This window comes from Triplophysa rosa, linkage group LG7 (assembly GCF_024868665.1).
Source record: "Triplophysa rosa linkage group LG7, Trosa_1v2, whole genome shotgun sequence".
NCBI classification, from domain to species: domain Eukaryota; kingdom Metazoa; phylum Chordata; class Actinopteri; order Cypriniformes; family Nemacheilidae; genus Triplophysa; species Triplophysa rosa.
The window spans coordinates 25549803-25564085 of NC_079896.1; the positions used below are offsets into that span (position 1 = coordinate 25549803).

The 14283-nt window shown below is 37.2% G+C and overlaps 1 protein-coding gene across 5 annotated transcripts in view; it reads right to left on the reverse strand.

Annotated features, from left to right (window-relative positions):
* plppr2b (phospholipid phosphatase related 2b) overlaps positions 1-14283 on the reverse strand; it is a 37398-nt gene that overhangs the window by 10620 nt on the left and 12495 nt on the right. For all 5 annotated transcript variants that reach the window (XM_057337246.1, XM_057337247.1, XM_057337245.1 and 2 more), the window contains exon 3: positions 2571-2759. In XM_057337246.1, the coding sequence (XP_057193229.1) occupies positions 2571-2759 (189 nt within the window). The remainder of the gene's footprint in view (positions 1-2570; positions 2760-14283) is intronic.

Consider the following 14283-nt stretch of genomic DNA (forward strand, 5'->3'; position numbering starts at 1 on the left):
TTCAGATCTGAAGAAGCAGCATGTCTCAGTAATTAAACATTCAGCGGAGTTCAAACGCCTGTTTACAGAAGGAAAAGCCAGAAGAGAGACAGAGCTTTTCCTTTCCACTATCATCGTTTCCAGATTTTACTCCAGCAAAAGATAGAAACCTCAAACCACCCACACACACTCTCCCCGAGCCCACATATTCACTCTCGCACACACACGCGCACGCACACACACAGAGCGCAAACGTTCACTATCATCCTCGACAAAGACACGCTCACACACACATATTGCACGTGTATAAATTCATACTGACGTATGTTTATCTGTGGGTGAATCGCATATTTCATGCCAAAGAAAATAAATATTTTTTACATAAAGACAATGAAGCTTATTTTACAACCATTTCACATTATTCTCATGACAATTAAGCAAATGTACTGCAATGTGTAAAAACTCTCATTACTGTTGGACTGATGCTTCTAACCTCCACCTGATTTACTGTAACCATCACAGTCCATACGAAAAAAAGCTGAAGACACACAAAGACACAACAATAATCTAAGACACTTGCTATAAATACAACGATACTAGTTGGTACTGCGCATAATGTTTTAAGCATTTTATTCACATTACTGCACACCAAAATGTATACTTACAATTTTACTTGTAATTTTTACCAGGCAAATAATACATATTTTTACTTATTACCGTAATAAAATGACAAGTTGTTGTAATACGGTATGTTGCTGTTTCAGTGCTCAATCATTGGGAAAACAAAAAAATCACAGTATGTGATATGATTTTATAAGAAAATAATATAGAAAACGTGGTAATAATATGGAATAATGCTGTACATTAGATATATTATTTAAAATATTATATAGTAAATAATAATATAATATAATATGATATTATACAATATGATATATGTTATGATAATATGATATTTTATAATATAACATAATATAATAAATTTTTTGCTTTTTACTGTGAAGTAACTTTTTAACTTATTTTTTATTATGTCTCACAAAAACGAAACGTAAAACAAATAATTGCATGCCCACGTGTACACACCCACATAGACAGAAGACACAAAATTGATTTCTTACTGTATACTGTATATTGCACACAGACTGCATTTGCACACACACGACAACATACATCAAGAAATGTCATACTATATCCACAGTTCTCAGCTCTCTCTCTCCATCTCACACACATACACGCACACGCACACACGCACAACCATACACACCCCCACACACGCACACGCACAGCTTTGTCCATATGAAACTGTAGGTGCAGGAGAAAACATGTTGAGCTTCACTCTCTGCTCTCATTTGCACAGATGAGGAATGTGTGCGCGCGTGTAAAAATGCTCAAAAGTGAAGAAAGCTCTTTGGAAGTCTAATGCTGTGTTATCTCACCATCTGTTTCAGCGTGTTTAGACGGAGACAGATATTAATTCACATTTCCTCTGATAATGCATCATTGTCTGGGGAATCTGAATTTCTTCCCAGTCAACCAAACACAGTCTCTTGCATTGACTTCATCTGACTTCCATTCAATGCATGGCATCACTGTAGACATCAGACCGAATGTCACTTTGATCTGAACTGACCTAAATAAAGATGACACGACGTTCCGACCGCATTAAACTCTAAACATTCACAGATCATCGGTTCTAAAAGCCCAGAACATTGTAATGTTCATTGATAGAATGAACTGCCTAAGCTTTAATGCACATGCCAGAGAATTTTTTTCAATCGTAACGCAAATGTGTTGCATTCTTATTGACGCCACAGGGGGCGCTATAACAGGCATGAGCCTAAATGGTCACTTCAGCGCTATCTTTCTATTTCAGGTTAACTATCATCATAGCGCAGAACACTTTGAAGGCAATCTTTCAAAGCAAATCGGATTTTAACATGCTATCTGGATACATGAATAACAATGTATTATTTGTTTCGGAGTTACTGTAAAAATGTGTCTTACTGTAAATACTTACAATGGAATCTGTATGGTTACTGTGTACTGTATGTTTCAGGCCATATGATATGATATTATAGACACAAAATTGTTTTATTGATCTATCCTGGTAAAAAACAGACTAGATAAGTTTGGACCAAGACCAAAATGGCAACTAATTTTAGTCTCAACAGCATTGAAAATAACTGGCCATTTAAAATGGCTACCAGTCAAACCAGTTTAAGTGCTGGTTGTTGAACAGGAGGGTCTAAGTAAACATATTATTTAACACAATGATTTCCATGTCTAAAATGGGAAAGAAAAAGAAAAAAATCACAGTTATTTCTCCAAGACAGAATCAAGACTTTTCTTTTGGCAGACATCAAGTGACAGGTTTTCTGTATGAACTCGTTTATTTTATAGCTATACCAATAATAAAATGAATGCATTTGTGTTAAAGACATTTTAGGAGGACATAATGTAGAACAGAAGAACATAGGAGAACAATTATTAAAACATCAGATAGTCAGAATCACGCACGCACACGCGACACACAGAGGTACACACACACACACACACACACACACGTGTGAGTTTATGAATGAGGGTCTTACGGTAACGGTGGGGATGGCAGTGACCAGTGAATACACCAGCACAGGTGGAGCTTTGCTGTCATCTTCAGGTCCTGGATGCGGCTTGGAGAAGGCTTTATCAAAGCAGAAGAAGCCTTGAATGTGCACAGGGAACGTGTCCGTATACTCAAAGTAGTACGCCAGGAGAACCGTTCCGGCCATGATCACCAGCTGGAAATAAAACATGATTCCAGTTTAGAGTTTAGAATCCCTTCTAGAACGTGGACGATGAGAAACGCATCAGAGGCTGAAATCTGAGGTCTCAGGCTGTGAATGAGTAAAGGCGACATGAAATGGGGGCAAAGAAGAGCTTGAAATTCAGCGGTGGCTCTCTATAGACATCAAATAAGAGGCATGGAAGACGCAAGAAAGCAAAAGAGAAAAATTCCACGAGAAAGAAAACAGACAGATGAGAATGATCGAGGATGAGATGAGAAACAGGGGAGGAGGGAAAGAGATGACAATATGTAGAGAGAGAGAGAGAGAGAGAGAGAGAGAGAGAGAGAGAGAGAGCGGGAGAGAGAGAGAGCGAGAGAGAGAGAGAATGAGAGAGAGAGAGAGAGAGAGAGAGAGAAGAGGGGGGCGTGTGCATCTGTGCTCACAGCAGGAGAGGAAATTGGTAGATTGCCGCAAGCAAAATATAATTTTTTTTAGATATAGGGGAGAAGAGATGAAAAAGCAAGATTTTTTATTATTTTTGCGATTTCATTATTATAAATAATGAAATAGCAATAAGGTCTCAAAATTTCTGTTTCATTTGGGTCAGTAAAAAGTTCAAAGAGGTTCTGAATTAATCTTAAGGAAATGTTGGTTGTCAGCTTTAGATCATTAAAATAAACATTATATGAGTTTTATTATAAGAACATTATTTTATGACATGTAAGCATTTGTGCTTTCTGGCCATAAACATTCAATAAACATCACAAATGACAGTTATCATAGATCATTATTATGAGAATATGGGTAACATGGTTGACATTATCTTGAATGAGGCTATAGATCAGGGCTGTCAACTGGCGGCCCGCGGGCCAAATGCGGCCCGTCAATCATCTTTTTCTGGCCCGCCTTAACATTTCAAATAAGTGGAGAGACTTTAAGAACGGTGTGTTTTAAATGCACGTCCTCCTGAGACGCCACATCTTTAAACGTCCAAAACGCTGCTACGTTTAAAACGAAAGCAATTCCCGCGGCTCATAATGATTTACGTCTTATAAAGCGATTTGATCGGTCAGTCCAAGAAACTTAATGTTATTTACAACGTTATAATCAGCAATGCATTGCGCAGCCACAAGCATCAGGCAATCGGTTTGCGCAGGCGATAGTTCGTGTTCTAAAACGCGGTTTCTGCCCTTGAAAGTAGGCTAACTGTAGGAAGGGTACACCACGTGAACGGTTGTCTAAGATAAGGGGAAAACTGTGTTGTTTTTATTACTGCATTCATTATGTATAACGGCTATATTTACGAAAAACAGCTGTTCATCTCCCCCCAGAACTCGCACTATACAAAGGCTCTGCCCTATAAGTGTGTGGGGCGCATGAATGCGATCGGGATTCACCCAAAGATGTGATAATAGCGTTCAGTTTCTTGCACGGATCAATTGACTCGCTTTATAAGATGCGAATTTAACGTCACAAAGGGCAGGGATTACTTTTGTGTTGAATGTATTTGCGTTTTTACTTTTATTGATTTAACTTTAAATAATTCAACCAAATATCTTCATAAATATCTTCTTGAAAAAACAATGCCACCCACATCTCGATGTACTGGAGGACCGTGGGTGAGTAAATTAGTAGCAATTTTTGGGTAAAGTAACGCATTAAGGAATATAAAATACAATTAAAAAGACAATATCCCTTTTAATTTAATATCATGAAAAGGCACAAATACTGGATCAAATATGTGTGTGCATGTTTTAATCATGGCCTCTAAGTAACAGCAACAAAAACTGTATAAAAGGAACAAAACGCAATAAATAACAGAAAAACGAAATAACAGAAGAAATGAGAATATGGTAAAAACTGGCCCGCATCCTATTTATACTTTTGGAATCTGGCCCTCAAAGAACAGTAGTTGAAGACCCTGCTATAGAGTCTAGCTGGTTCGGAACCAAATGTTGCTTTACAGTTGTTAAAAACTTATATTTGTCAAAAAAAAGTTGTTTAAAGATTACATTTTTATAATAATGTTGGTAACAGGGTTGAACAGAAGTTGAAAACACAGACATTTGGTCTCATTTGACTTCTAATTTTTATTAATCGTATTAATGTTATTATATTTATAAAAAATATTATGATCCCTTACAAATGAAATGTAAACTTTGTGATACATCAAATGATCATTTGCAATGTGCGCAATACGTGCATGCAATATAACACGCATTGAGTTTTTGCTAATAAATCATAACAAAATTGTGTGTTTTTTTGAAGTAAAAAGTGTAATACGAATGTATGAATGTAAAAGCATTTGCACGCACAGCGTGTGCAAGCAAGACTGGATGGTTTGGACCTGTGACCCTCTTGTGTCAGTGTTTCCATTAATGTCCTATAAAACATTAACATCATTTAGCTCTGCACAGCTGCACAGCACTCCATGTTCAGGTTTATTTATAGACACAAATCAGATGGTTTCTCTAAAAATTCACTATTACAAACAAGCAATGTTCCCTCCATTGTGTTTTCCACCTAAAATTTAAAAGTCAACCAATCGCTTGTAATTTGTAAAATGCAGATCAGGGCTGCGTTTCCCCGATAACGTTGTCTCTAAGCGCGCTACGAAGACTCTAAAGGTACACCTTAAGGAGGCATGAATTAAAATCACAATTTTAACCCGAGCTGTTGTTATATAAGAGGGAATCGTATTCACGCGAACATCCTGTAAGTGTCAGAACTGAAAACGCCCTCGTTACTGAGATTACAACTGTTATTGACACCAGGCCCAGCGAACGGCAGGTTCTGGAATGCACCTATCTATGACGTCATTGATAGGTTGAACACCGCCTCCACAGAAAGAATATCAACGACTACTTCTCTAGCCCCGCCCACTGGTTCCCGCATGACAGGACTGAAGTAACACAAGTGGCGCGGAACCAGATAGAGTGAGCAAGCAATAAACAAACATGTCGTTAAAGATCGCTAAATATTGTGCCATCCCTGGTTGTGGAAGAACACAGTCGCTGCATAACCTTCCTTCGAATTCCGATATTAGGAATGCAGGGTTAAAGTTTATTTTTAAAGACGTTCCAGCTCATGTGGGAAAAACATGGAGCGTTTGTTCGTTTCATTTCTCTGAGGATTCCATCGTGAACAAGGCACAGGTCGACGCTGGATTTGTGGAGAGGCTAAAATTAAAAAGCAGTGCTGTGCCTTCAATATTGGATCCGATAGGAATGGCGCAGCAATCTTATGTGAGTAAAACATATTTGTACTATGCGTCACTATTGCTTTGTTAGAGATTGCTTGATGTGCCCTGATAGTATTACCTGGGGACCTCTAGTCATTTGTATTAATTGCAGAGGTTATCTGTGATCTTAAGCCCGTGCGCATCGGGATCTCTGTGATTTGGCGGGATCATATATCATTTTTCAAGGTTTTATCCACCGTTTGCGAATAATGGAGGCTGTTTTGAAGTGTTTTGGTATTATGTCGGGTGCTGGGTCATATCCATAAGTTACCGGGAGTCTCCCGTTTGTTTATTTATCATGGAAACTCTCGTAACATTTGAGATTCGCGATCGCGGTGATCTTTTGTCCAGTTCGCGATCCCGGGGCTCAAATGTTGACAGGTACGGTCATATATCATTAAACGCAATACAAGTATAGGCTATACAAACTATACACAAAGCCTTGCCATCACAGCCGGGAAATAAGTCAGTAAATTTGGGTCAAATCATCCCGTGCGTATGCGTCACATGAAATACTGATGTGGGGAGGTCGTTTATAAATCACAGGAGGTCTCCAGATAATACTAATGCCCTGCGAAAACTGTGAATGGTGCTAATGTGTAAGCTAACGTTACGTCTCGAACCAAATTCACAGAAGGCTCCAACTACACAAACTGCTATCCAATCATAGCAGTGGGCGTTTACTTATAAAGTCTTCAATGCGGCACGCCCATTAAAACAGAGCGTTTGTAGAGCCGGCCTCAAAACCCGGGTAGAAAATAACCTATTACTTATTGATTTTGATGTTTTTGAATGTAAAAATCACGCGAACGTCATAAGTAGAACTCACACAACAGTATAAAACAATAAACAAGCCCAGTTCATCACACCTTAACTCAAGTTGTACCTTTTCTAGGCGTGTTCCCTGAACTATACCTTAGGAGGTTACTTCAGGTAAACCTTCTTAAGAGACGTTAGCAGGTGACGTCCGTGGCGGTGGCGCTGAATAGCTTGATATCGATGCCTCGAGAATCCATTGTTCGCTCTACCTTGCGTTATAGAGTGGGTAAGGTATTGAGAAAACAATGTTTATAATAAAGAAACGCTTTAGAAATAGTAGAAATTGCATTTATCAGGGCTCACTGAAATAGTATAAATAAATAAAGAAATATGTATGTGTATGTATTTATAATTTTGCAAGTGTCCGATCCCTCACGGCCACACGTTTTCTGCGTTAACCAGCTACATTAACTTGGCTTCGCTTGTTTTTGAAAGGGTCATTTATATTCTCATAGTTTGCCATCGTGTGTTAATGTTCTCCACGATCTGTGTTGATTCACATTATTGGCGTAAATCACTCATTTGTGTATAGGGATAAGTGTCCCATCCAGAAGGCCGATCACTCGTGGGACACCCGCAATGGCATGGACGCCTTGATGTGCCTCCATCACGTCGTGCCTGACGAAAGGCATACGTGTGTAATCTGTGGCATGACGGAGCAGGATGTTTGTCACTGAGTGAACGCACCGCCACGCCGAGGTCTTTCTCAGCCCATATTCATCCCCAAACACCTCCAGAAAACTCCCCACGGCATAAAAACAAAGAGCCGCCATGCAGCAGCTGATTTTCGGGGCAGCTCCGTCGAGTTTGTCTCCACAAAGTTGGGCCAATGCAAGAGCTGCAGAATTTGCTCCCGTGGCAGGCTAAATTTGAGTAGAATTTTCTCTTCTGACATGGAGCCAGGGCACTAAAATGTTCTCTAATGAAATTGTGCAAATACACTAACTGGCTCCGCGGACGGTGCCGTCTTTGATTTAAGACAACTATTGGCTGTCTCGCTACCCTAGTTTGACTCCCCATAACATTCATTCCCTTTATATAGACTACGCCTTTCCTGTCAAACGGTTTGCCAGCTGATGTGCCTTGGGATAATAGGCTGTAATTAAAAACGCAGTGTATGACACTGATGGTTGTACTGGTTGTACTTTAACGTACTGGACAAACTTTGGATATTTGTCAGTTCAGATGCACCATGTGCCATTCAAATCTGATTTTATTTAGACTTCAGGGTAAATGGTTTCATTTAAAATCAAACTAACAAGTATGTGCCACCACAAATTGACACTTAATTTGGTATTTCATTTCATCTTTCACATCACTTCATACCAGCATTTAGAAAAGGGGACATGCCATAAATCACATAGATGAAGTCTTTAACACCCAGTATGTTTTTCTAAACCGTGGTCTAAACTCTGAGGAATAAAGCATCAGCTCATAGGTCCAAAAGCCTAAACAAATGAACGAGGATTGCCAATTTTGTTTTCTGTTGCTACACCCTGGACTTAATAAGGCAGTCACAGAGAGAAGGGGATAATGGCCAAGTACCATCATCCATCTGTGCTCGAGTACACGAGAAACAAATCTTTTCCATTAAGCTCTTTTATAGTCCATTGCCTTGTTATTGCACTAGGATCTTTCTATTGCCGCCTCGGTTCCTTCTTCCTGCTGTGTGCCTTCATGTTTCACATGAACACCAGTTTTCTGTTCTCACTCATCTAAAACCTATTTCACAGGTCTGCAACCAGCATTGTTACCTTTAATCTGATGTCATTTTGACATTTTAAACTCATTCATTTGGCAGAATCTTTTATCCAAAGTGATGTCAGAATGCATTCAAGCTAAACATTTTATTGGTACGTGTATTCCCTGGAAATTGAACCAACGATCTTGCATTGATCATGTCATGTTCTACCAGTTAACAACCCGCACAGACTCATCAGCAAGGCACAGAAACTAATTGTGAATTCATTTAGAAATGAAAATCAAACCAAGATGTTAAAGCAAACTGAAACCTTTTTAAGTAACACTTGGAATCGGTTTAATGATCCCTCTGGTTAAACAGTCCTGGATGGAAATCATTGCTTCAGGATAAATAGATATTTGGCAGTGTATTAGTAATTTGGCTCATATGATTAAACCAAATAAAAACGTGCCAATTTCATAACTTGCCACATTCAGACAGCACTAAGTGGGTTTGGTATTGGCTTTGGTTTCAGAAATAATCTGTCCATGATTTCTAAGAAAAATGCGTGAAAAGTGTGATGTGTCCAAGTAGGCTACAGATAACAATTTTAAAGACTTCCTCATTTATTATTGACAATAAAAACGATCATTTACTCCTGCCTTTACTCAGGGGTTGATTCCAAAGAGAAATACAAGCATCTTCAGGTAAATAAGAAACTAACATTTTGCTTTGGAATAATACAGTTATTCTCATCCAAACATTACGAATGAATGATGTATTCAAATATATATACAAGAGCAAATAAATTGAAAAAGATTCTCAGTTTTTCTTGACAAGATGAAATAACAGTTTTAAGATGTCTAAGATGAGAAAATCAAACATTTCTCTCAGTGTGTTTCTAAAGACTTTTTAAGAATATGTCATAGTCGTTTGGATTACACAAGGGCCCCACTTTGTGGCTTCATTTCTCAGAGCGAGTGCATTGCTTTGACAGTTTTTGCCATTCCAGATTTTTGCCAGCAATGAAAAAATAACAGCCGTACCAGCTCCACCACTGTCAAAAACAAAAGGTCCAATGTGTCATTTTTTGGAAGATCTATTGACAGAAATGCAATATAATATACCAATCCGGTCATATAATATACCAGTGTGTTCAGAGGTGTATAAAGACCTTACATAATGAAGCGTTATGTTTTTATTACCTTAGAATGAGTTATTTCTATCTACATACACCCCCTTACATGGAATTCTCCTTGTTGTTTCTACAGTAGCCCTAAACGTATGGGATTCCTTTTGTGCCAATAAGAATGAACGCAAACTTTTAAAAAACGAACACAAATATACAATGAGAAAGAAAAAAAACACTTTGATAATGAAAACAATAAACTCAGTTGCAAGAATGTGACATGATTTCTTAACAATTTTCTAAGTTTCGTTTTTGCAAATAATAGTTTTGAATTCGCTGCTAGATTTTTCATTTGCGCTTTCCGAGTTTTCGTTTACGCTTCTCAATTTTTCGTTCGCCTTTCTGGCACAAATCTCACGTGTGGGCGGGATTTATGGCCACTTTACTCTCATTGGTTAGTGAGATTTGGATTGACAGCTCCCTGACCAGGAAGTCGAAACTGAAGACAGTGCAGCGGATTAGAGAGCAATCTGCTTGCGGTTTTCTGTATAGTATTGTTTTAGTGTTTGTACTTAAATTACTTTCTTATTTTGTTAGTATATTAGCAGGGTTGCCAACTTTCACGCACTTAAAAGTAGGACACGCTTCCAGGCTCTATCACGCCGTAACAACAAGCCAACGTCGAGTAAAGACAGGATAGATAGCCATATTCACATGCAACTTTACGTGGGTTTAGAGGCCGTCAAGACAGCAGTCTATAATTTATAATTACAATGATATCAGGAAAACGAGATGCCTAGTGAGTTTTGAGGAGATATACAATAAAGTGTTATGCTTCCAGTTCATATTTCTAATTTATAGATTATAATCGTGGTGGCATTTTATGTATCGTTTCTATCTTTAAATGTTTGTTTATAGTTTAAGAAGTCTCTCTTCTGCTTTTCTTTAACCTGTTTTATGTAGGTGTGTAAATACATAATGAAATTGTTGTTTGCAAGAGGCAGACTAAATGAATAAAACATTGATAAGGCCTCTAATTGTGTCACCTTATGAATTTGTTTTGTTGTAGCGTTTAAAAAACATAAATGTCATTTGAATGTATTGGTACTGTTTTATGAGGTGTACTTTCTGTGAATGTAAAGAAAGGGGTATAATACTGTACATTCACCATGAGTTTAAAAAGAATGATACAGTACTTGACTTATAAGTGGACTTAATTCTTTAAAAGGAGACTGTTTGCAAGAGCGACATCGTCATCCTCCTCCTCAGCTGGACACAAGTCACCCTCAGGTACATTTATGTAACCGAGATAATAAAATCGCTAAAAGTTTTAATCTGTACAGTAACTATGCAGCAATGTTTTCATTTAGCACGTTAATTTCTCACAACCCAATAATCTGTAACATGTCTTTATTGGATGTTATAATGCAAGTTGTTCGTTCCTTTTTAAGAAAATAATCTTACAGTCCATAAAATAATACCTGACAGAAAGTATAAAGCACACAATGAACGAGCTAAGTAAAGACAGAATTGCTACTGTACAGGAATACAACTTTTAGCGATTTTCTTTATTATCTGAATTACATTCATTTACCTGAGGATGAGGAGGACGCTTGGATCCACACCGCGCATGATTTACCAACTTCAAATACCAATTACTAATATACTAACTAAATAAGAAAGTAGTTTTAAGTACAAACAATAAAGATAACAGCATGCAGATCGTTCTCTAAGATTCGTTGCACTGTACTGTCTTCAGTATCGACTTCCTTGTCAGGGAGCTGTCAATCAAAAACTCACTAGCCAATCAGCGTAAAGCGGCCATAAGTCCTGCCTACACGTGATTTTTGTGCCAGAAAGGCGAACGAAAAATTGAGAAGCGTAAACGAAAACTCGGAAAGCGCAAATGAAAAATCTAGCAGCGAATTCAAAACTAGTATTTGCAAAAACGAAACTTAGAAAATTGTAAAGAAATCATGTCACATTCTTGCAACTGAGTTTATTGTTTTCATTATCAAAGTGTTTATTTTCTTTCTCATTGTATATTTTTGTTCGTTTTTTAAAAGTTTGCGTTCATTCTTATTGGCACAAAAGGAATCCCATATAAACGGACAAACGGCTCTACAGAGCACTTCGTAAATATGTTATCTCCTTCAGCGAAGAGGAGAAAACGTGACAACATCTTAGTCCTGTAGTGTAGCGCTTCGAAATGGAGGGGGAGGGGCAGATTGAGCCGTTGGTTGCAACTCGCAACCTCACCACTAGATGCCGCTAAAATCTCCACATTGCTTCTCTAAACCCTAATAATTCCTTTAGTTATTATCAAACCTCTGTTCAGAACAAAGCTTAAACCAAAAGACACCTAATCAAAGCTTGGACAGGCTGAGACACCAGGTGTAGATCAGTTAAGCTGGAGTTGAGCTAAACCAGTTTAAACCAGCTAACAAGACCGTCAAACCACTTTATGCTTGTTTAATATGTTTGATTATTTATAATTGCATTATGGGTGATCCCATCTTTATTTTCAAATAGTTTCTAACAGTAGACAAGAAGCTCAATTATGAATAAAATCCCATAAACAAGTTTGATAGTCCCTCAAATGATACATTTGCCAGAAAGCTTCAGATCCAGATGTATGGGATAACTGTGCCCTCTGCTGTTGACACAGTATATTTCAAAGGCTGCTGAAATAAAAAACATCTGACTATGTTTTATCTATAAGCATTTCTTTAATTTTTCAGGTCTAATGTAGAGCACAGTAATCTGAATTTGGCATAAAAAGTAAACAAACACCCAACACATGGTTCCAAAATGAGATAACTCCGTTTAAAATAAAAAAAATCATGCTGTTTAATATGTAATCATGGTTTTATTGTGTTAGTTAACTGTATTTTTTAGTTAACAAACCAACTGCAGTTTTATTGATATGAATTGGAATGCACAATAAAAAAACATGATTTTAGAATTTTTGAGTCATCTCATTTTGGAACCAAACTCTTCATATGTGTATGTTTGGTGTCAACACATTTACAGCGTTTTGGCAGACTTTACTTACATAAAGTGTGTTAGCTTTACATGCCAGACTGCTGTGGTAGACAGATGGCAGACATGCAGAAAGTTGTCTTCCAATGTTTTATTTACAGAAGAACAGTGGCTCATTCCTATTCATCTTATTTTTTCTGTTCTGATGCTTCTAGCTGCATTCGTTCTTTAATTCAATCACATTACTGAAATACTCAAATCTGCTTGATTATACATCAGATTAAACAGTTTGAATTTATGTAGTAAAATAAAAACTAATAAAATATTCAATGTTAAATCAATAATTTGATATTTCATATCCAATATGTATATATACAAAATAAGAAAATCTTTTATATTAAATAATTTTTTGTTTGGTTTGATTTTGTTAAGAAATAATAAAATATTTAAACTAAGTCAGTCAATATTGCAAAAAAGATCTTAAGGATTATTTTGCGATAATAACAGTCTGACTACCGTATGATCACTGAGCGTCTATGGAAACCACACAACTGCATTTAATACAAAAATATGCCTGAAGTATTCTACACATGCAGTATTTTCTATGACATTTAAATGTCATATTTTGCAATTTGTTTCACTTATACTTTGCTTCATAATTTGAATGAAACAATGCATATAAAGCGATAGTGTAAGATCATTAAAAGCTGGTGCAGGAAGTTCAATGATTCCCACACGATGCTAAAATAACTGATCTCAGATGAAAAGAAATTGGGTCTGTAAAGCCCAGAGGACAAACGCTCACAACAGAACCCACACTTGCTTTTTCTTGTTGTTTGCTACATCAACAGTTATCTGAATGTTGATTTAAGACTTGAGTCTACCACACAGAAGTGTTCTCTGAATTTCTGTTGACAAGACAACAAGTATTATTATAAATGACACCTGTATTTTAAATAAGGAGATGAGAAATGATTGTAATATTTTTGCAGAACTATTTAGTGTTTCGTGCTCTTCTAAATCACTTTTTACAGGCTCAAACATAAAGAGATTTGAGTGATAAATTTGATCTATTGTACCAGCATTTTTATTTTTGAAACATAACATTGTTATTAACATTTGCTTGAGTGAATGTTAAACCAGTATAATATGCTTTACACCTGTTTATTTCCTCAAATGACGTATTTTACTTGCATTTCTCCACGACACGTTTTTCATTGTGTTCTTTGTCTAGTTATCTTGCTTTTCAAGGCTGTGATCAAGTAAAACTAATTTTGATCAAAGTAAAAATCCTTCCTTTTGGCAACGAGCTCCATTTGCTCCGCCCACAGCTGTTGTCACGTGGAATGAGTCTCTCATCTCCGGTCTCATCTTCAGCAGCACTCAACATCAAGGAGTTTTCTCCTTTAGGGGACGTAAGCGAGTACTTCAAAAAATGATCCTTAACAAAACACGTCTCGGAGATTACATGGAGGATGACCAGTGGCAGCTCGGGCGAGTTCAAATCCCGGAAGACATTATTAACAAATCGAAGACTATATCACAGCTTTGGTGTTCTTAAAGCAGTATGAATAGGGGAATAATCCCCCCCACCAAAATAAATCTAATGAACATTCCTGTCATCATTTATTCACGCTCAATTATTTCACACCTGTCTGACCTGTTTCTTCTTTCTTCATATATG